The sequence below is a fragment of the Brienomyrus brachyistius genome, chromosome 18, assembly GCF_023856365.1.
Source record: "Brienomyrus brachyistius isolate T26 chromosome 18, BBRACH_0.4, whole genome shotgun sequence".
Classification (NCBI taxonomy): Eukaryota; Metazoa; Chordata; class Actinopteri; order Osteoglossiformes; family Mormyridae; genus Brienomyrus; species Brienomyrus brachyistius.
Window position 1 is genome coordinate 17614933 of NC_064550.1, and position 22001 is coordinate 17636933.

General features: G+C 45.4%; 1 protein-coding gene across 5 annotated transcripts in view; it reads right to left on the minus strand.

Annotated features, from left to right (window-relative positions):
* Nucleotides 1-7363: 7363 nt before the first annotated feature.
* The window catches only part of cadm2a (cell adhesion molecule 2a), a 319233-nt gene continuing 304595 nt past the window's right edge, over nt 7364-22001 (minus strand). For all 5 annotated transcript variants that reach the window (XM_048984508.1, XM_048984505.1, XM_048984507.1 and 2 more), the window contains 2 exons: nt 11596-11718; nt 7364-11383 (listed from right to left, as the gene is read on the minus strand). In XM_048984508.1, the coding sequence (XP_048840465.1) occupies nt 11265-11383; nt 11596-11718 (242 nt within the window). In that variant the 3' untranslated portion in view covers nt 7364-11264. The remainder of the gene's footprint in view (nt 11384-11595; nt 11719-22001) is intronic.

The window sequence follows — 22001 nt, forward strand, 5'->3', positions numbered from 1 at the left end:
ACTTCAGACTGTTGGAGGTTATTGCATGAACTTTTTTCCCTCTGATATAAACACAAGCTGAGTTACCTTCTGCAATATAACACCTGCCAGTCACTGTGTTATGCTTTTCTCAAGGATAAATCTGCTGTTTGCTCAGAGCCAGATATCTAGCCCAGTGTTAAAGTGAATAGTTGATTGCTGGTATAGAGGGGACAAGCTGTCATTATGGGCTTGTTGTTTTCTTTCATTCTTGTTGCACTGGGTGCCCAGGTCTCCTCGCTCTCGTGGTCATGTGACTGCAGTCATGTGTCCAAGTGCATGTTGCTTCTGGTTACACTGCAGACTGTTGTGCAAGATTGCTGTGTCCAAAGATGGCACGATTCCCTCCATCGCCATGGTTTTCTCTCCATCTCTCACATGACACACTGCCATCCAAACTGTCTGCTTAATTGAGTAGCAGATGTTTTACATGTAGGTGATTCAAGGAGTCCATTGTGACATCATTTATAGCTAGGGATGCATAAACTGGCTATAAATGGCGTGTATTCGCATTTAAAAGTTCTGCATGTTGTCAGGATACTGCTTCAATAGAATGGATTGAAACTGTACAGTGAAATACCTCCACACTGCACAATTAGCATAACAAGCATAAGGTCAGCATGACTCCTCAAAGCGTACTATATATAAATAATTTGTGGGGGCTTTTATATGCTGATATGTGCCTGACAGCACAGGGTTTTAACTTTACAAAGCTGTTCCCCACCTCCTGTTCCCTTTCTGGGGGGGCAATGAACACCCCGGTGAGCACAAGCAGGGCCAGCTATGGGCAAAGGTCACATCCACAGTCACACAGCCACAGAAAGCACCCCCACCCCCGGGAGCTGGCCAGGTGACATCTGACAGTAACATGACGGGATTTGCATGAAGAACAGGCCAGCGGGCCGCCATGCCGCTGAAAGAGACGCCCGCGGGGAGCGTGTTTGACAGACAGCAGGGGGCACTGTGGAGGCTCTTGACATGGGATCTACCATTTTCAGGCTATATGTAGAAAGATGGGCACATTCTGTCTCTATACCACAGAATTTGTGCCTTTCCAGGCCATTATATATATTACTGATGATCAAATATTTCCAAGCTTTGCAACTAACCAGATTAGAATGACTATCACGTTGTCCACCCCATTTAAATATTAATTAACGCTTTCATAAATTCTTCAATAAACATCTAAATGTCTTAACACACTCATTTACTTCACCATCTGACCTGCCAACTTTCATTTCTTTACTGATTCTGGATGCCTCATACATTTTTTCCCGCTGTTTTTAACTATTATAGGCACGTCGTTTTTTTTCCTCCTACTATTTCCTGGTAAATATTTTACCGCAGCTGATACAAGATTGATGTGAGGAAATGACAGTATCTCATTATGCTTATCGGCGGCATGCGATCTCCTCTATGTTCCCTGCGTTTCCGTCGCGCTCTCTCCCACTCCGCTCTTTCTCTCCGCTGCCGTCTAGCCGGCATGAATTGTCTCGCTGTCGGAGAAGGACGCTCTTTTGTCGACCCGGAGACTTCAGGAGTGGCAGTGATGGTGCTCGCGCCGAATGGCGCAACGTTCCCGTCACTACGCTGGCCTGCACCCACCTCATCGCAACCACATAATGCGCCCAAGGCCGCATCAGCGGAGTATTAGCTTAAGTTTCCTGGCGTTCGGGAAAGAGAGAGAGGGGGGCGTGTTTAACCACGGCAAACAAAACCTGCAGCGTGGTTTCCAGGGAGCGGAGAGGGAAAAAATTGATTTTCTTGTGCGAGGTATCGCTTTGACGATAATCAATGCTTTTACATCAGGAAAGAATAGAGATTTTTAACTCAGAATATCTAGTCATCGATGCACGATCATCCTATTCCATCTCAATACCAGCGACCAGGGAACCGGAGACCCGAATTCAGAAATAAATGCTTACAAAACAGCCCCCCTTTTAAATGAATTCCCACCGGTCTGTCTACAGCAGACACCATGCTTTGTACTTCTAGGGCTAAAATCCTGAACACAGACATGGGAACTGTATCGTATTCTCATAAGAATCGATACTGTAGCATGTTAACAACGAAGAAGCAAACGACTTTCACAGGCTCCTATTGTTTTCATCAGAAGATGAGATTATCAGAAAATCCTGACAATTTGTTTAGGCTCAGTAAGGATAATATTTCTTTGCAGTTATATTGATGAACAATGATTACACGCTATGCATATTGGGATAAGGCTCATGTATGGTTAATATTTTTATTAATTGTATCTTTTCCCTGCATCCGGAACAGCAAGCATCCGTGATGATTTTCATTCCTAAGCATATTATTAAGGTGTATGAATGAGTGGAGCTGAAAGAAGGTGCTCTGTGCATTAGCTGACAGCAGGGCGATCGTATAAGTGGCAGCCCAGCGCACCATCTCTGGAGAAGCAGGATGACCACGTGCTGAGTGGGTACCATTGCTTAAAGGTGGCTTGGAATCAGATGTAATGGGGTGCATTTCTCAAAAGTTAAGCTACGTTAGCAACTTGCATTTTTGGAAACATGCAACTGAATAGGTCCAACCATGTAAGGTGCTAAAGGGGGGTTTTGGGAAATGCACCCCTGGACTTGGGTTGCCGTGGAGACAAAGTTGTGCAGGTAAAAAAAAAAAAAAAAAAGGGGGGAGTGGGATTTGCACCACACCAGCCCAAAATGATTCTACAAATAGCCAAAAAGCATTGGCTAGATCAGTGTTTCCCAACCCAGTCCACATTTCTGCTTCCTCTCAGCTCCCAGGGCACCTGTACCAGGTATTCGATGTTCCTCATTGGCTAGGAGCTGGGAGGGAGCAAAAACGTGGCCTGTCCGGGGTTTCCCGAGGACTAGGTTGGGAAACACTGGGCTACTTTACTGGGATACAGAAGACTCCAGCAGGTGGTGCCGGTATCTGACAAACCCAAAGACGGCCACCCTGATAGTCTATAACTGTTGCATGTACCCACGAGGCCCAGCTGGTGGATAGTGAAACATAAGTCACATTCAGTTAGCGACTAGCCTGCATGCCCCCCAAACCACTTGGATGAACCGACCACCTATTCAACGTTTTAACCCAATACCAGAGACCATGGAAATTTTTTAAATAAAATTTATAAATGAAATGCAAGGCTGAGGACATTTGCACCGGCACTGAATTGGATTTTCTTTCTTTCCCAAATGAGATGGATACAGGAAGAGACTGGCAAGCAGGTCCTCCAAGACAGAAATCATTGTATCTCATAGCCGGATGCCGAGTTTGAGCTGAAACTGGCTGTTTTGATATAGTCAAGTACTGCTGGGTCCATCAACATGCTCTCAAATTCTTTAGCAGCGGTGTTTTCTGATTTCTAACAGCATTTCTGTGGCAAAGCCGGGTGCCCACCCATGCCTGTTTATAACCGGCTTTACCTCCGAACCCATGCTGCCCTTATCAGAAGTCCTGGCTTCTTGTTCAGCAAATGTGTCTGAGTTGTGAACCTGCTGGCGTTAATCAGCACCCAGACAGAGCTGCTTTGGACTCTGCTGATGCCCACAGCTTCTGAGTTCTTCAGAGACACAGAACCTGCCCCTTTATGAAAGGAGGGGCAGTGGTTTAGCCTCGCCTGTTCGGGGGATGGGATCGTAACAGGAGAGCCTGGGACCAGCACAAAAGATCAATGAAGCAACAAATAAAAACCCAAACTTCACATATGACTCCGATATAGTAATTATATAGGCCATATTTATTATTTATATTATATTATATATACATTCCTACACTCAGTATATATCCACAGTATACATATATACACACACAGACACAGTATATATGTGTATATACCGTTCAACTTATTCTGCTATGGGTATGGAAGCCCTGTGTATCCTTGGGTTTGCGTTTGCGATTCAGTCAGAGGTGGAAATTTCAGGTCCAGAAAGTACAAATCCAGACCAAGATTTTGTTTCAACCAACCAGATGAGTACTCTGTGACTGTGACTCTATGACTGTGACTGTGGCTCTGTGACTGTGACTCTATGACTGTGACTGTGGCTCTGTGACTGTGGCTCTGTGACTGTGACCCTGTGACTGTGACTCTGTGACTGTGGCTCTGTGACTCTTTATGCCCAACTGGTTTACTGAAAGTAAATCATGGTCTGGATTCTTACTTTGGACTTGAAATTTCCACCCCTGGAATCGGTGAGCAGAGCTGTTCCACTGCTGTTCGGCTGCCCCGAGGACGCGAGAGGCTGGCATTCGAACGGCAGTCTGGCCTCGTTCCTTATGGGCAAAATCAGCCCTGATCCAAAAAAAAATGTGCACTAATTATGATTAGTAAGAAATAAGAAGGTTTAAAATAAACATGTGTAATTAAATGATCCGCGCCTCGTTGACGAGCGGGGCGTTTGCGATTTTTGCCCGGTTGTCAGAGTTCTTCCTTGTCTTATTTCAGTTTTTGCACTTAGAATGGCTTAATAATTTATAGGTTGAGGGATGTAGAATGTGCCTGCAGCGGTACAGAAAAGAACAAAAGTGTCGCGGCCGCGCGGGAAAACATGGTGGTGCACGGCGGCAGAAGCGACACAGCCTCGCTCCTCTGCCTCGCTCCCCTGCCTCGCTCCCCTGCCTCGCTCCTCTGCCTCGCTCCTCTGCCTCGCTCCCCTGCCTCGCTCCTCTGCCTCGCTCTCCTGCCTCGCTCCCCTGCCTCGCTCCTCTGCCTCGCTCCCCTGCCTCGCTCCCCTGCCTCGCTCCTCTGCCTCGCTCCTCTGCCTCGCTCCCCTGCCTCGCTCCTCTGCCTCGCTCTCCTGCCTCGCTCCCCTGCCTCGCTCCTCTGCCTCGCTCCTCTGCCTCGCTCCCCTGCCTCGCTCCCCTGCCTCGCTCCTCTGCCTCGCTCTCCTGCCTCGCTCCCCTGCCTCGCTCCTCTGCCTCGCTCCCCTGCCTCGTGGCAGAAGTCCTTCAGAAGGCTGGCATGCTCTGAAGTGGACTGGAGCCATTACCGGTGTCTTCCTACAAAAACCAGAAGAAGAAAACCTAACATTTGGGGCATGGCTGTGTGGTGAGGTAATAGACACTGAGTTTTACGGGAGACAACTCGTCCCTTTATTTCCCCAAATGCAAACCCTGAGGGGAGGGGGCCGTTGTTTGTCCCCAGCTGTGCCCCTGTGAAACTGGCAACATGGAGGTCATCACATACGGGGTCTAGAGAGGTTTTAATAAAAGGAGCCACTCAGAGCTGACAATTCGTGTGAGAAACAGAAGGCTGAAATATATTGCCAGGAACATACCCACTGTTTATCTAAATGGAGGTATTATTAAACCTCTCCTCCCATGAGACAGTCTCCGGTACAGGCAACAGAACAGGAGGCCACTGCATGCCACACCAAGGCAGGACGGATAGAGTGTCACTCATCTCTGAGGTCGTAGTGCAATATTAAAGATTAGTGGTGAAGGAGTTAGAAAAGATGTGAAAGAACAGGAAGTCCTTCTTGCCGTTGGTCTGTTAGTCACAGCTAATGATGTCGCTAACAATCTTTCGGACTTCGGCGTGTGCAGAAATGGACAAGTTGTAATTTTGTGATGGTCTTGTCTTCATTTTCGGGCTTGCCACATTGCGCGTTATCCGTTTCTTATAATTTCTGAACACGCCGCCCCAAGGTTAAACCGCGCGCTAACCCGATAAGCAAACAAAGGCCCGTCTGCATGGGATCCAGAGGCACTCGCATGCAGCCGCTCTTGAGACAAGCATCGGGAGCCAAGCGAAGGGAAAGGAAAAGTGAAGCCGCGTGATGAGAACACTACATTTTTATTGACGTTGTGGTGGTTTAGGAAATCAAACAGACACAGTCTCAGTGAAAAGAGACAGGCGGGGGTGGGGGAGGGGGGGGGCAACCAGTGTCACAGCTTTGAAGATGAAAGCAACCGTACCACTGAGGTGAAAAAAAAACCAGTAAAGAACATTGTGATGGACGTTAGACGGAGTGTTATCCCTGTCCTGTTTTAATGTCAGCACGTGTTAATACAGATATGGGAAAGGGGAATATGAATTATATTATCTTCATCTCTTCATCCTTTCAGCTGTATTCTTTCATCTTAACATGGGGGATCGGCGGCGAGGAGGGAAACACAGGGAAATCTACAGGAGTCATGCAACCAATTTTAACTACAAAAAAGTAGATTTTGCATAAAATAGACAAACAAAAACAAACATTCCAATTGCAGCTGCAGCTGAATATTTTTGGTTTCCCTCATTTTTCAATATTACATTATTCCGCTGATTTCCATTTTAATTTAATTAAAACAAATAGGAAACGTGGAAACCATACATCTAGCTTGAAGGTTCTCCAGCAATTTAATCCAATTCATTATTGAAAAAAGACTCATCGTAAACAACACTTGAAGAAAACTTAAGAGCTACGGTCGGAATTATTTGACTAGTTTTAGTTCTGCATGAACAGCTCGGTCTTATGTTGAACAAGCAAACTATGTACATTATAGGGCCTTCTGTGTGATACCTACATCTCAGTACATTTGTGCTTACTGTTGCTAAGCGATGCGGTGATATAATGACATCATAATTACAGCATGCACACTGCTCAGGTGGAATGTAAGCAGCACAAGGGACCACAGTACCACAAAGGGCCTACATTCTAACTGTCAGACCAGACTGTCCTGAGGTGCTGTAGCTGGCCAGTCACTGAAGCCGCACAGAACGTCATCGTGAAGCCAAATTCTCAGTCAGATGTCACAGATGTATTGTTTTCTATCCTTTCATTCTGACAGTACAGAAAACAACCATGAATGATTCCAGCATTTTCCATAAAAACCTTGACTGCTTAAAATTATGATTAGCATATTGCTACAGCTATGCTTTGGACAAATCTTACGCCCTACGGTACATTTCAAAGCTCTAAGACTTAAGATCAGGTAGAGACTTAAAGCTTAACAGCAAAGCAACAGGAGATATTCTTGTTTTCTTTGGTGATCGGAGAGCAGACCTGAACCTTCGGACCTCATTCACCATCATCCAACCAAATTTTTTCTTAAATTTGTTCTTGATGAAGAGCCTAAGAAGGTTTGAAAAAATGTCTACGTCAGATTCACTATGTGTTCTTCAAGGATTATTCGCAAATGTGTTCTTATAATGACGAACCCCATTTTCCTCGTAAATTAAAAACACCCCCACAGAATTAAGAAGGAAAGTTGACAGAGAAGTTATGAATGGCCAAACAAAAATCTTAAGACGGTAGTGCACAGGACTCCAAATATAAGGAGAACTTGCCATATTTAATAGCATCTGTAGTGGATCAAGATATATAGAGACAAATAGAAGTATAAAGCACAGAAATGCATGGGATGCTGTTACTCATTGTAATATTTTAATAATTATTAAATTATTATAAAATAATCAATCATTACAGTTATTATTATTTAATTATTATTTTAAAATATTATACATGGTCAAAATAATTTTAGTAATTTAAATCCAAGAATTCAATACAACAGTAGAATTGAAGAAAACGCAATAAGCAAATATTTTGCACAGACTTTTCAATACTTAAATGTGTGTAAGTGTGCACTAGAGTATGCGTAGATTCTGCTCTTACCTGCGAAGAAATCCCGAATACGAAAACACTGGTAAACAACATTAAACTTCATGAAAACTGCGTAAGTGGGTTTTGAGAAGAAAATTCTTCTTAAGAATGGTTGGTGAATGAGGCCCATTAACACGAGGTGCCAATGAGGCGTCCTCAATGCGCGTAACACAGGACAGGATATCTGGTCACTTTTGTGCACTCTTTACTCTATACCTTTGCCACTTCCTTTTTTTTTTACAAGTGCTGTTTTCAAAGCTTTGGAAATAAGACAGTTCAACACTGAAAATACACACAAGTCAAACATTCCAAAATGAAAATAGCAAATTAAAGTAAAACAAATTAACAAAAAAACGTTAAAAAATCATTAAATCAACAGAAAATAACTAAACATAAAATGACTCAAAACAAATAAGCTGGAGCATGCTTTAAGAAGTAAAAATAATGTATTAACATGTTTGGACTCCTTTTCATGGTAGCTCTCTCACACAAGGAGAGTTCAGGTTCTCCATAAGGGGACCCACAGCTCAGAACGTAGTTGACATTTTTGAAGACACAAAGGCAATTGCGGTGATTGTTATATTGAAGCTGCTTGATTTATTCCGGTACATTTTTCATGAATGACTTCGATTTGAAGTAGATTACATTTAGGTAAGACTTCTGGACTTCATTGCGAAACCAGCAAACCGATACTCTTACAGGTCCTGAACAAGCTACATACATAGACCCTCCCAACACAAGGTAACCTTGTACCGTCTTCAATCAGAGTGCATGTGATAGATATGGATACAACTCGAATGATACATGGACACATGGATAGCGGGGCTGGAACTCAAAAGCTCAAAATATGTTGGTCTCTGTACCGTAGCTGTGGATTTTTGTGTCATCAAGTTGATCTAAAGAAGCCCTCCAACGTCAAACGATGGACCTTCTTGCTGGTTGGAACTTGCAAGCGAGATGCCAATAACGCTGCAGCAGCCTTCTGAGGCCTAAGTCACGCTATCAGTACAACCTTCTCACCAATATTTATATCACCTTTATTTACACAACATTTCCCTTCACGACTTAAATGCAACTGGTTTCCAGCACCCCCCGATCCTGTGTTATGGGCAACTAGTGGAAAATGTACATGGACTTATACCAGTATATAATATATAACATCATTTAAAGGAAAAATAAAAACACGAATGATTCAACAGTTTTTCCATTTGATCTCTTCGGTGACTAATAGGTTTTTAACTTGTTTGCATGCGCGGGAGACACAGCGAAGCAGCATTTCACCACGGCATGCGCGGGTAAACCACGGCCATGACGGTGGTGGCCAAGAACCGCTAAACACTGTTGAGAGCTCACCGGCTGTGTTCTCCGGGTGTTTGTGTAGACCCTTCTACAGGATTATGCTTCTACAACCATGGTATCCGCACAGAGCACACAAACAGCAGGTGAATCGCACTCTCCAAAGATGTTAAGAGACCAACATTTTTATTCCAACTAGCGATGCCGAATGAAATAATCTGAAATTAAATAAACTGAAATGAAAGCCTGGAGGGAAAAAAAAATGAACAAATATGTATTACCAAAGTTTAGTACTTACACAGTATATACATGCCTTGCGCTGAAAGAAAACACGTTTGTCATAGTTCTTATTTAATATAAGCAATGACAAATGACAAATTGAAAAGATCTGTAGATTATTTTCAATAGATAAATTGGCTAATATACAAATTTTTAAGGTATGAGGGGTTCCAAAATCTAACAACAATTTTCACTAACCCACATTTAGCAGACATAATATACAGCCGTATTGACAAGGGAGCTTATTTGTCGTATAAACAAAAGACAGTTTTCAGATGCATCTTTAAAAAGACTTTGTCCTGTTTACTATGTTTGATATACAGCTTGATGGTATGTTTTGATTGGAGTGAGCTGGGGAGCCAAATTGCGTCCATGGGTTTGAACGGCCTAATTCCTAAATTAGACTCATCTTGGAATCCTGAGTCAGTCCATTGGTTGCAAAGTGATGCTGTTTTTCCATAGTATTTGTGCTTCTTTGTTTATATTTTTTTTTTGGAATTTATTTATTTTATTATCAAACGATGTGGGGGTGGGGAATCTGTACCAACTAACGTACAATGTTCTCTTAGAGTTGCTGTAAGTGCTTATTTTCTTCCCTCGTTCTCATTCTTTGCGAAAATCTACTTTAGGAAGTCACCTTCCAAATGCGTTCGATTTAGGTCAAACTGCGCGTCCACTAGTGATGCTCAAATGAAGCTTCATGAACCACTTGCAGTATTTTCTGACCGCCACTAGATGGCACTCTCTATTCACAAAAAGGACGTAAACCATAGGGGCAGCATGGTGGTTGGAGTCTCCACCTGGGTCACATGTGTGCTAATTGGAGTTACTAAATTACCCATAGGTCTGAATGTATGAGTAAATGGTGTATGAGTGTGGCCTGCGATGGGCTGGCCCCCCGTCCTGGGTTGTTTCCCGCCTCGTGCCCATAACTTCTGTGATAGGCTCCGGACCCCCCACGACCCAGAAGTATGGGTTGGAAAATGGATGGATGGATGGACTCAAATCATGCCCCAAGTATACAAACAGCACCATCTAGTGGGGTCAAAAAATACAGCAAATGGTTCATGAAGGTTCATTTGGCCATCACTACTGTCCTTCCAGGAAGGAAGGCAACTCTACCCATCTGCCATGGAGTTAACAGAAATGTGAAAAGGATGGGTTCCTTTTGAACCTCCGTGACCGCCTGCGGTAAATCACTGACTGATTTTTAGACCACTATTCAAGTCACTCTCCCAGCAATGGTAAGAGAACATTACATGTCAGTGGTGAATAGGTTAAACAGTGCAGGAATATACAGACAAAACAACAAGAGTAAGACAAAACGTCAGGGTGTAAATGGTGGCCTTTCATACTTACGAATGCTCATGAACTGGCTTATGGTACAATTACCTCCATCGCCTGCTGAATTACATGTACCCTTCAGGATTTATGATGAATCTGCTGTCTTAATCATTCTAGTCTCAGCTCAAAAGGGTCCTTATTTTTATACCAACAAGCCTTAAGCTTTACATCCTATAATAGTATAGCTTTTTTTATCCTTATAGCAAGTATTGCCTCAAAGTTGTGGGGCTATAATTGATTTCCATGTCGTAATCTATATACACATAACTAAAACAGCTGGGGGAGGAACAATGATAGTTACTAAATATGTAATCTAGTTAAAATAAAAGTGGGTTCAGTTAACGAGAGGATAGCTCTAACCTAGTCCTCTTCACTGCTGTAGTGATTATATCATTGGGTTACATCACTCACATAAATGAAGGCATTGACTGGATTTTCAATGGATGTCTGTATATTGAGGCACTGTAAAAATTATGGCCCGCAAAACCGGGGTGTGGCTGGGGAGATCCGGGCGAATTTCTAATGGCCCCGACACATTCTGGTAGGTTGGGGATTTTTGGACAGATATAGCGTGGATAGAAAAAGATTGATGTCTTCAGCAGTTAGCTGCTCGTAAAAACTGGCCATTGGAGGAGACGTAGGTCGGAGAGAATGAATTAACGAAAATGGCAAAAGTGAGGGGCACGGGGGGGCTCTTGAGCTGAATGCGGGCTTTCCTACGCAGATCGACAAGAGGGAGGCAGGGGGACCAGTCTAAATGAAGTACTCCTTCTTCTCTTCTGCGTGTGCGTGATTGCCGTCGGCATTGATGATGGCTGTGTCTGCATCAGGGGCGTCGTCTGCTCCTTTGGCCTCGTTCGTTAGGTACGTTCCTGTCCGGCCCAATCCACGGAGAGAGAGAGAGGGAGAGAGAGAGAGAGAGAGAGAGAGAAGGGGTGCGTGTCATAAATATTTGTGCCAGACAATTTTATGCCATGATTAAATGTTAATTATCATTTCAATACAACGTGCATTTACAGTTTTATTTAGTGCATTAATTATTCCGTTAACTGTTATTTTATGAGTTTCTTTTTCGAGGTCGTACCTTTATGCCTCGCCAGGTATCGCCCCAGCACAATTATTAAACATAAGGTGACAAAGACGACCACGGCGACCACCCCTCCGATCAGCGCATGGTCTGGTCCTCTCTGTTCCAAAGCATTGGGATCTACAGAGATGGAAGGGGAGAGAGAGATAATAAGAGATGAAGAGTATGAAGATGAAGATATGTAGTGATGCTACTTCATCACTTAGCACGGTTTACGTCTGACACATGTCCATCCCTATATTTTCTAACTATATATGCTGACTAAGGTTTTGGGTCTCAGGCCACAAAAGGCACAAGGCTGCGGCAAACTTTGGAAGCGATCGCATGGCACATATACTCAATCCTACATTTTGAGAAATTTAGAAACCTTCATTTCTTCATGTCTTTAGTCTGTTCAGGAAACTCATACAGCATGGGCAGAAGATAAAGGCCCTGAGGTGTGAGACAACAGAGCTGCCCACTGTGCTGTACCTGTGTCATTTATAATGTGAGGAAAGTGGGAGGCCAAAGGGGCCGTGAAGATACTTTACACGAGAGAGCAGAAGACAGCTGGAGCTGTGACGGGTATAAAAAAAATAATATATCAGACACACACTAAGAAAATAAATTCGGAGAAAGAGATGAGAATTATTTACCAGCCTCTTGAAGTTGCTGGGTTTCAAGCTAAGACAGCCGTAGAAAAAAATGCATAAATCATTAAATGTGTTGGAGGCGAGGAATGGAATTATTATAATCTGGAGGTCTCAGGGACCTGGGAGGGGGATATTTGAGTTGCTGACTTTTTCTAATAGCACCAGCCATGGGGTAGGGGCATGGGCCCTAGCTGAAAGCTGATTGGCCCTCCGAGTGGCCCCTCCTCTGTCGCACAAACATATCATTAGCTGATGATAAGGTTTGCCCAAGCCAAGTTGTTTACATCGCTCAATCTTTGGCTAGATCACAGGGATATGGGACGTCACAGGCATGGATGGATGCAGCATGGACGTTGCCCTTTGGTAGCCCCACCCCACTCACTCCTACGGGGCCTCTGTGAACCGAACCAGGGTGCTTTCTCCTGCTGCCCTTTATGGAAATGAATTTCCTGTAGGAGTGAATTCATGTGACTCCTAGCAACGCAATTATGAACAAAGTGTTCTGTGGAACTTCGCTTCCCAAAATGCTTCTTTTTTAACCGCGAGACACGTTAGGCTCTGCCAGGAGTCCGTAGTAGGAGTGCGGAAGGTGCCGAGGCGTGAGCTTGGCAACCTGCGGAGATGGTGGCTGTTTTTCTTGCAACTTTCACCATACGGTTAAGCCGGGCGTCAACTTGCGAGCCACTGTTCTAAACAGGTTCGAACTTTGGGCTCGGCTCACGTCGGAGAAAACAGAAAGTTAGTACTCAAAGTCACTGCGCGGAAACATTCTGTCCGCGAGGCGTGGCGAGACCACAGCTGCCAAAATGGGAGCAACTCTGGCCTGCGGCTGTAAATATGGCAGCGCTGTCCTCCTGTCACCAGAGGAAGCGCAAACAAACTGCTGCAACGCTGCACACGAGTGGCGATAGAGCACTCAGGTGGATAAAAGAGGTTTACATGGCTGGGATGCAGGGGAGTGCAGTATTTCTCATTATTCTCTCATACTCTGTCCCTGAGTTTTCTGAGACTATGTATGTATGTAATCATCTATCTATCTATCTATCTATCTATCTATCTATCTATCTATCTATCTATCTATCTATCTATCTATCTATCTATCTATCTATCTGTCTATCTGTCTATCTGTCTGTCTGTCTGTCTGTCTGTCTGTCTGTCAGTCAGTAACTGGCCGCCCTTTAAACATGGTGGTGTGTTAGTGGTGCCAACATGCTCGCATTTTATTATTTTGTTCCAGATTTTTCTATAACATAAAGAATGACAGAACGCCAGATGTCCCATCCTTCCCTCTGTCATTCATGTTATTCACCTGGGCCAGTTTATTACCTATCCCTGATCCACGGCATTTCCGGCATCCAAGACGGTTACCGTTTCATCCGCACGCTTTGTACCATTTGTGCATTTTGATCGGTGCCTGTAATTACCATATCAAGCGGCGTAGCCTCAATAAGCTCAAGGCCAGAGTGTAATTTAAAACCACCGATAATTTCAAAAACGGACTGAAAGTGGTTCGCCTGCGTAATGGGGTACCAAAATCGGCTGTTTGCCTTTCCGGTCTGCCGGTGTAGGCAGCGTTTCCACCAGCTCTAATCTGTTAAAAGCCCACAATAACAAGGTTGTTATTGCGAATTAAGCTTTGCGCTTTTTTTAAAGTAGTTATTGTATTAGCGCGAGGGCTGCTGCAACATTCGCAGCAGATAGTTATCAGTTGGCTGGGCGAGCGAAGTCCCAGCTTAATCAAAAGGCTTATGTTTCATAATAAATCTCTATAAACAAACAGATAATGTGGTGAAGAAAACACAACGGGGAGGGAATGCGGGCGAATCCAAAGGAACAGCAATAGTGATCCATCAGTGGTTTCAGGCAGAAGTTGCATCTGCTTGATATTAATATTTTCACGATCCTACTCTTTATGTCGGATTTCACCGGGAACACGCTCCACTGTTCTCCTAATTGGATGTCTGCAGCTGGGGCTATTTATAACCGTCTTGTAAAAAGTGGGGGCCACCTCGAAAAAGCCCCCTTGGGTAAATCTATTCGCATTGGCAACACTTGAGTCGAACAACGGATAACAAGGGTGAGAAAGGTAATTCCTCCAGTCGGCCCCCAACCCCCCCAAAAAAAATAAAAAATAAAATAAAGAAATGATATGAATAAGAGAGAGTATTTCATTACTCTCTGTGGCTGCTTTGGCTCTGGCTGATTCTCGGGGAAATATGAAGGTTTAATACGTGGACATTTTCATCAGGCATAAATTGACAGAATACATCAGGGCCGTCTCGGAGGAGATGGGGGGTGGGGGGAGAATGATACATCTTGCTTCGTGTGCTTCGAAGCACATTACCTTTTAATAAGGCCAGGGACATTTTCTCTCTGTGTGATTTGATGCTGGAGAATGCACAAAAAGATCTCTTTTTAATACGGGCGTTCCCCAATCCCCTATCCTCCATCTTCAGTCCTCCATACTAATGCGGTTGTTCTCGTACGACAAAATGGCCATGATCGGTCACCGTGCGCTTCTGCATTACCAACAGGTCTGATTTTGGTTTTGTGAACTCTCGTGGTAGGTTTCAGATCCAGACAGGGTGATGTCGATGATGAGGATTATACGGGTTGAAGGATGGCCACCAAACTGGGCCACCTTCACCGCAGACATACTGAGCTCCTCTTGTGAGAAGATGGCGCTGCATATGTATGGCCTGGAGTCATAACATATGGGCCAATACTCATGTGACCAACTTTAACATAAACACTTTGATGTAGCCAATTAAAATGTAAGACACAACATTTGCCCATAAATAATGGAAATAGGATGAGGGAGATGGAGCATCAAATGAAGATTTTTAAATAGAATAAACAGGGGCTGAATCTACCTTTTCAGGGAGCCTAGGCAGAGCTTTTCTTGGGAGGCCCCTCCCACTAAGAAAACTGATGATCATTTCATTTCCTCTGTAATGCAGGTAATTTGGGGGCCCAAGGCAGCTTCCTATTTCGCCTGTAGCTAGAGGGGGCCTTGAAAAAACAGGGGCCCTTTCACATGCAATATGATGCTCAATTAGGTCATGCTAATGACAGATATTTTAATATATATTAATATATATAAAGATTAAGATGACACATCATTTTGCATGCAACATTCAGTGCACCTTTATAATGCATTCATAGAACATTCATAAGCAGCATATAAACATACCATAACATCCTAATAATATACCTTAACAGCTTTAATTCATGACAAACATTTTTGTTATTATCGTATAATGTATGTTTTTAACGTATATTAAAGTTGTTAAGGTATGTTAGGATGTTAAGGTGTACTTACATGCTGCTTATGAATGTTGAGTTAATGCATTATGAAGGTGATGTTAATGTAAAGCGTTACCAAACAGAAGAAAAAACGTGACTGACCAGTTTTGGAATTATCAATTCCAAATTAATTAGTCCTAATGAGGAAGATATTAGTTCAAGGGTAATTAAGACATCAGCCTGCATATACTGTATGTCAAGCAGCAGGAGAACAGCAAGGCAAGTGGCTACCCACTGATGGCAGACTATTTCATGAGAAGGCTAAGGTTTGGTCATGGTAATCCATTTACTAGGGTGATCCCAGAGCCGCAATGGGAATTTGCATTCTTGGGTTTACGACAGACCAACGGCATTTCCTGGGGAGTGAAATTTGTCTTACCTAGTCGCCTCACTGATGTCACTGTGCAAATGTGTCAATGTGCCTGTTCTGTGATCAATGGAGGCAAAAAGTCTGGTTGGTTGAGTTAAAAACAGGTCAAGGGGGGGGGGGTTGCAGTTCTGAGGTAACGGTGATAGCTTTTGGAGGAGTTCGGGGCGATACTTTTTGCTGGGTTTATTTCGAACGACCTAAAGAAGTCGAAGGGATTTTCAAAATGGAGAACGTTGTCAGGTCACTTTGCCACGCTGTCATTCGGCTTTTGTGGAATTCCTGGCCCACTTAATGAACTGTCTATGGAATGGAACGTCCCTCAGAGGTTGCATCTTCAATGAGGGAGCAGTGACTGCAGATCAATAGCGCCACTCATTCTAAAAGGATTCCGGGCATTATTTTCATCGAAGTTTGATGTGGTCTTGACAACTCTATTCCTTTCGATCATAAATACGGTGAAGCCTTGGAGAGGCTGCAGTGCCCCGTCATGGAGCTGCCCTTCTGTGAAGCCCCCCACCACGGGGGTGATATGAAGGCTGCCCCAGGTGCTTTTCCAGCCCGAGAGTGGCACACCTTGCAGGGGGGGCACCTCTGAACCCGCCACCGCGCCCCAAGGGGACGGAAGATTTGGACGCGTAGGGAAGCATTGCTGAGAGTAAACGGGAGATTTGCGGTGGGGACTCAGCCAGTTACACGAAGATGCACCGTGCAAATCAGCCGGCCTGCTGCCCAAGCAAGACAGGATCAGATTCTGGGATGAAGACACTTCAGACGATGCCTTTCATGGCCAAAAATGCTCTTGCATGCAGCCTCTATGTTGAGAGCAAAGTTGATGGTTCCTCCCCAGAGAATGAATATATATATATATATATATTCAGGGGCGGCATGGTGGTGCAGTGGTTAGCACTGTTGCCTCACATCTCTAGGACCCGGGTTCGAGTCTCCGCCTGGGTCACATGTGTTTGGAGTTTGCATGTTCTCCCCATGTCGTCGTGGGGTTTCCTCCGGGTACTCCGGTTTCCCCCCACGGTCCAAAAACATGCTGAGGCTAATTGGAGTTGCTAAGTTGCCCATAGGTGTGCATGGGTGAGTGTATGGTGTGTGAGTGTGCCCTGTGATGGGCTGGCCCCCCATCCTGGGTTGTTCCCTGCCTCGTGCCCATTGCTTCCGGGATAGGCTCCGGACCCCCCGCGACCTAATAGGATAAGCGGTTTGGAAAATGGATGGATATATATATTCACACACACATACACACACACACACACACACACACATATCTGTATGTTTGTATAGTTTACGGGAAACGCTAAGCTAATGCAAAGGTTTAGAACAGTTTAATATCCCTTAATTTTATTAATTAAAAAAAGCAGCCTGATGAGGTCGGGATGGTGGCTGTGTCGTGCACAGCAGTGACATTGATTTAACTGCAAAAGGGACCGTGATCACCCTCGGGGACGTCCAGCACCACAATGTTGTTGGAGAAGGCAGATCAAGGAGGGGGACGAATTGTTTTTGGGGGGAATCAGAACCTTCGGCAGCCTGCTTCCAAAAGATTACTTAAAGTTTCTCTTGCCATTGAAATTTAATGAATAGAGAGGCTATTAGGTGTAATTCATATTCCTCTCTGGAAGTTAATGATTTTTTTTGTCTTGTGCTTTATTTTAAATTGTTCCCATAACTCTTCCGCAAAGGCGACTTGATGTGGCAGATCATCAATAACCAAATCCCGTGACTAAGTAAGGGGAATTTTGCATTACATTTTAATTCCTTCTGCGCTTTTGCCTTCAGACGGGCGGATGCGTTCTCAGAACTCCCCCCCCCCCCCCCAGGGAGGAAAGAGCTGGAATTATGTGCCTTCACAGAGGGACATTGCGTCCGGCAGCCACTGATAGCTAAACAGGACTGATAAAGGCACTGTACTCTGTCTGGCCGATCGATCGATTATCCTGTAAGGATGTGGCCAGGAATGTTCTCTAGAGTTTCACCTCTTCTTTCTTGACCCTGTCAGAATACAGGTCATGGCTCAGCTGGATGCAGTGCGGGGGAGGGAGGCGGACATAGCTACAGGGTCGCTTTCAGGGTCAGGGAGGGGTTGGGTAGGCTGGGTGGGCACCAAGGAGGCAGTCTGACCATGACGGGAAAGTAAAACAATGTTGCAAAAATGTAGGTCAGGGGAGATGCACTTCTACAAAGAAAATAATCGTACAAAGATACATACAATACGAAGTTGTATTTGGGGGGGTGTCAACGGTACATGTAGTTGACTTGTAGATGGTCCATTTAGGTAGATGCTGCCCCTGCATGCCCACCTGTAGCCACGCCCCTGCTCACTGCATTGACCCGTGAATGGTCTGCCTCTCACTGGGAAGGTCTGATATGGTAACACCAATGGGCCTGTTGTTCTGCAGTGCTCCCCATATAGCCAGTGGTCTCTGTGATGTCTGCAGTGGCACCTTTCTTAGAGTAAAGCAAAGTATGATGTCAGGGGCGGCAGCGCCTACGGAACGTGGATGATGCAGAGAAGCGTGAGGACGGTAAAAATGAAGAGTGTGATGATTACTGGTGCAGTTGAGTCTCCAGGTCCCCGTGGAGATGAACCCAGCTGTAGGCCACGTCCAGAAGGTCCTGGTGGTACCTGATCAGCAGCAGCTGTAATGCCTTAGCTTTTGTTGTCAAGAGCAGACCCCCAGATGTTGGCGACGTGGAGTGGGGAAGTAGAGTATGATGCTAGGAACAAAATTCCGAAGCCATCGCCAAAAGACAACTGACAACCAGTTTGGACTCTTCAGTTTAGCTGGTAGCCGCACGCTGACTGCATGTTCTGTGATCACACTGGCGTGTGAGCCGTCGTCAACGCCGGTGTCCAGAACCGGCACTATGAAGTGCACACGAGGCAGGTCACGGCTCCCCACCAGGCCCCTGATCCATCCATCACTCTTCCACTGCAAGTTATTGGGTCCGAGTGGAGATGCACGTCGAGTCACGGCAAGTTTGAGGAAACTAAGTAGTTACATCAAGCCACGTCCTCAACAGGCCCCAGAACATGCTCTCAATGTTTCCTCTGTGAATTAAGATCAAAACGCCTGCGCAATATTCTCCCTCTCCTTATAACGCAAGTCGTTTACTCTGTGCAAGAGCACCGTGGATGGGCTGACACCCCAACAGGGCAGCCAACCTTTCCCTGATGCAGACTTCAAAGCGAAACTGTTTTCCAAATGTTTCTCTCAAGTGTTTTCCTCTGCAATCCCTCATTTACAGAAGATGAGATTAAAGCAGCCAGGCGAAGTCCTTGGAAATGACACAAGCTTCTCTGGATAACGCCGTTGAACCGCCGTACCCTTTTCTTGTGCTCCCAGCCTCCAGGTCTCTGTAGGGTTCCTCCATGTTGTCTATTTTTAAGGCAGGGCTGACTTTACAGAAGGTTTGGGGGAAAAAACTTTTCTCTCCTCCATCTTTTTTTTTTTTGAGAGTCGCAATAAGGCGTAACTAATCACTATCCCTTAAAAGGAAATTATTCTCTAGGTGGAATGACCTAAAGGTCTAAGGCGGATGCGTGCCACTTATGGAAGGAGAATCATAAATATTTGAAAGTGCTAAGAAACCCTGGTGCCTCGTCCAGTCTTTCAGCCTGCTAAGGTCACAGCTAATCTGCAAGCCATGAAAATGCACTCTGGGGATCTACAAAAAGGGGGCGTGTTCCATTGACATTCGTCAGCCTTTGCGGGGCTTCTGGGAAATTCTGACTAATTTCTGTCGGCTCCTGCACTGGGCAGCGTGGACCGCTGATAGCCGAATGTTTACATCCCAGCAGCGCTCTGGGTGAAATGCATTGCGGGTAATTTGACCATCATCAAGGACAGCTAGAGTTGGGTTCTCAAAATGACAGGAACGTGAAGGATGCAACGAACCGCACGCGCATTATGTGGTGCAAGCAGTGAAACACTGGTAGTGAAATATGGTGACTTGTGATGGTGAATTGAGTGGTACATGGGGTACAACCCACATGTGGGATCTCTGTGTAATAGCTGGGGCACTCGTGGCCGGAGTGTTGTTTGGATAATGTGGATCTGAAGTACCTGCGCATGATGACTAGATACAGTCATTGATGTAAAACCTTGTTCATATGAGTTGTTTCACCACAGTCCACATGGTTTTGGTCAAACAAGACCTGATAGTTTTGTGGTCACTGATGCTGCTGCCTTCTCATTACCTCTCCTTAGGGGCGGGGCCACAGGGGCACTGGCCTCAGCTAAAAGCTGATTGGTCCCCATGTTGCCTCCTCCCCTGTCACTCATCCATTGAAAACATGACAATGGCTAACGAACAGATTGGCCCCTCTGTTTCAGTTATGGCCCTTCTTTTGACCCCCACCTCTGCTGGGGAGAGGATGCAGTACTGAGGGTGTCGGGCACTTCCATACCTACCTCGATGGCCAGGATTGGAATATGATGCTAAAGTACAATTCTTAAGTTCAGAGTAGTGTGAATTGGGCACATGCTGAATGTGTGAGGAATCTGAAATCACAAAAAAAAACTGCTCAATATAAAAACCCCACTTGGGAAAATTCTTGCCAAACGCTGTCAAGTAAAAAAAAAATGGAAGAACGCGAAAGAGAGAGAGAGAATGGAGAAGAGAATGTAGACGAGAAGGTGCGCTCTTTTCCAGGCACAAGAAACAGGGCTTATTTAGAAAGAAACCACATTCAAGATTTATCTCGTCATTGAAGACAGACTGAAGGAAATTAGATGACTTTAACTGAGTTAGGGAGGTGAGAGAAGCACTAGCGCAGTCTAGTTTAAAGGCATCTTTCTAGAAAACTACTAGATGGATGTAGGGCAGAGCTCCGGGGGGGGAGAGACAGGTGTACAGGTTGGTACTGTACCTCAGAGGGGGAAGGAAGGTGAGACTGGACTGTGGGGTGGTGCTGTACCTCAGAGGAAAAGGGGGGAAAGTGAGACAGGACTGTGGGGTGGTGCTGTACCTCAGAGGAAAAGGGGGGAAAGTGAGACAGGAATGTGGGGTAGTGCTGTACCTCCGAGGAAAAGGGGGGAAAGTGAGACAGGAATGTGGGGTGGTGCTGTACCTCAGAGGAAAAGGGGGGAAAGTGAGACAGGAATGTGGGGTGGTGCTGTACCTCAGAGGAAAAGGGGGGAAAGTGAGACAGGAATGTGGGGTGGTGCTGTACCTCAGAGGAAAAGGGGGGGAAAGTGAGACAGGAATGTGGGGTGGTGCTGTACCTCAGAGGAAAAGGGGGGAAAGTGAGACAGGAATGTGGGGTGGTGCTGTACCTCAGAGGAAAAGGGGGGAAAGTGAGACAGGAATGTGGGGTAGTGCTGTACCTCAGAGGAAAAGGGGGGAAAGTGAGACAGGAATGTGGGGTAGTGCTGTACCTCAGAGGAAAAGGGGGGAAAGTGAGACAGGAATGTGGGGTGGTGCTGTACCTCAGAGGGGGAAGGAAGGTGAGACTGGACTGTGGGGTGGTGCTGTACCTCAGAGGAAAAGGGGGGAAAGTGAGACAGGAATGTGGGGTGGTGCTGTACCTCAGAGGAAAAGGGGGAAAGTGAGACAGGAATGTGGGGTGGTGCTGTACCTCAGAGGAAAAGGGGGAAAGTGAGACAGGAATGTGGGGTAGTGCTGTACCTCAGAGGAAAAGGGGGAAAGTAAGACAGGAATGTGGGGTAGTGCTGTACCTCAGAGGAAAAGGGGGAAAGTGAGACAGGAATGTGGGGTAGTGCTGTACCTCAGAGGAAAAGGGGGAAAGTAAGACAGGAATGTGGGGTAGTGCTGTACCTCAGAGGAAAAGGGGGAAAGTAAGACAGGAATGTGGAATGGTGCTGTACCTCCGAGGGGGAAGGAAGGTGAGACAAGAATGTGTGGTGGTGCTGTACCTCAGAGGAAAAGGGGGTAAAGTGAGACAGGACTGTGGGGTGGTGCTGTACCTCCGAGGGGGAAGGAAGGTGAGACAAGAATGTGTGGTGGTGCTGTACCTCAGAGGAAAAGGGGGAAAGTGAGACAGGAATGTGGGGTAGTGCTGTACCTCAGAGGAAAAGGGGGGAAAGTGAGACAGGACTGTGGGGTGGTGCTGTACCTCCGAG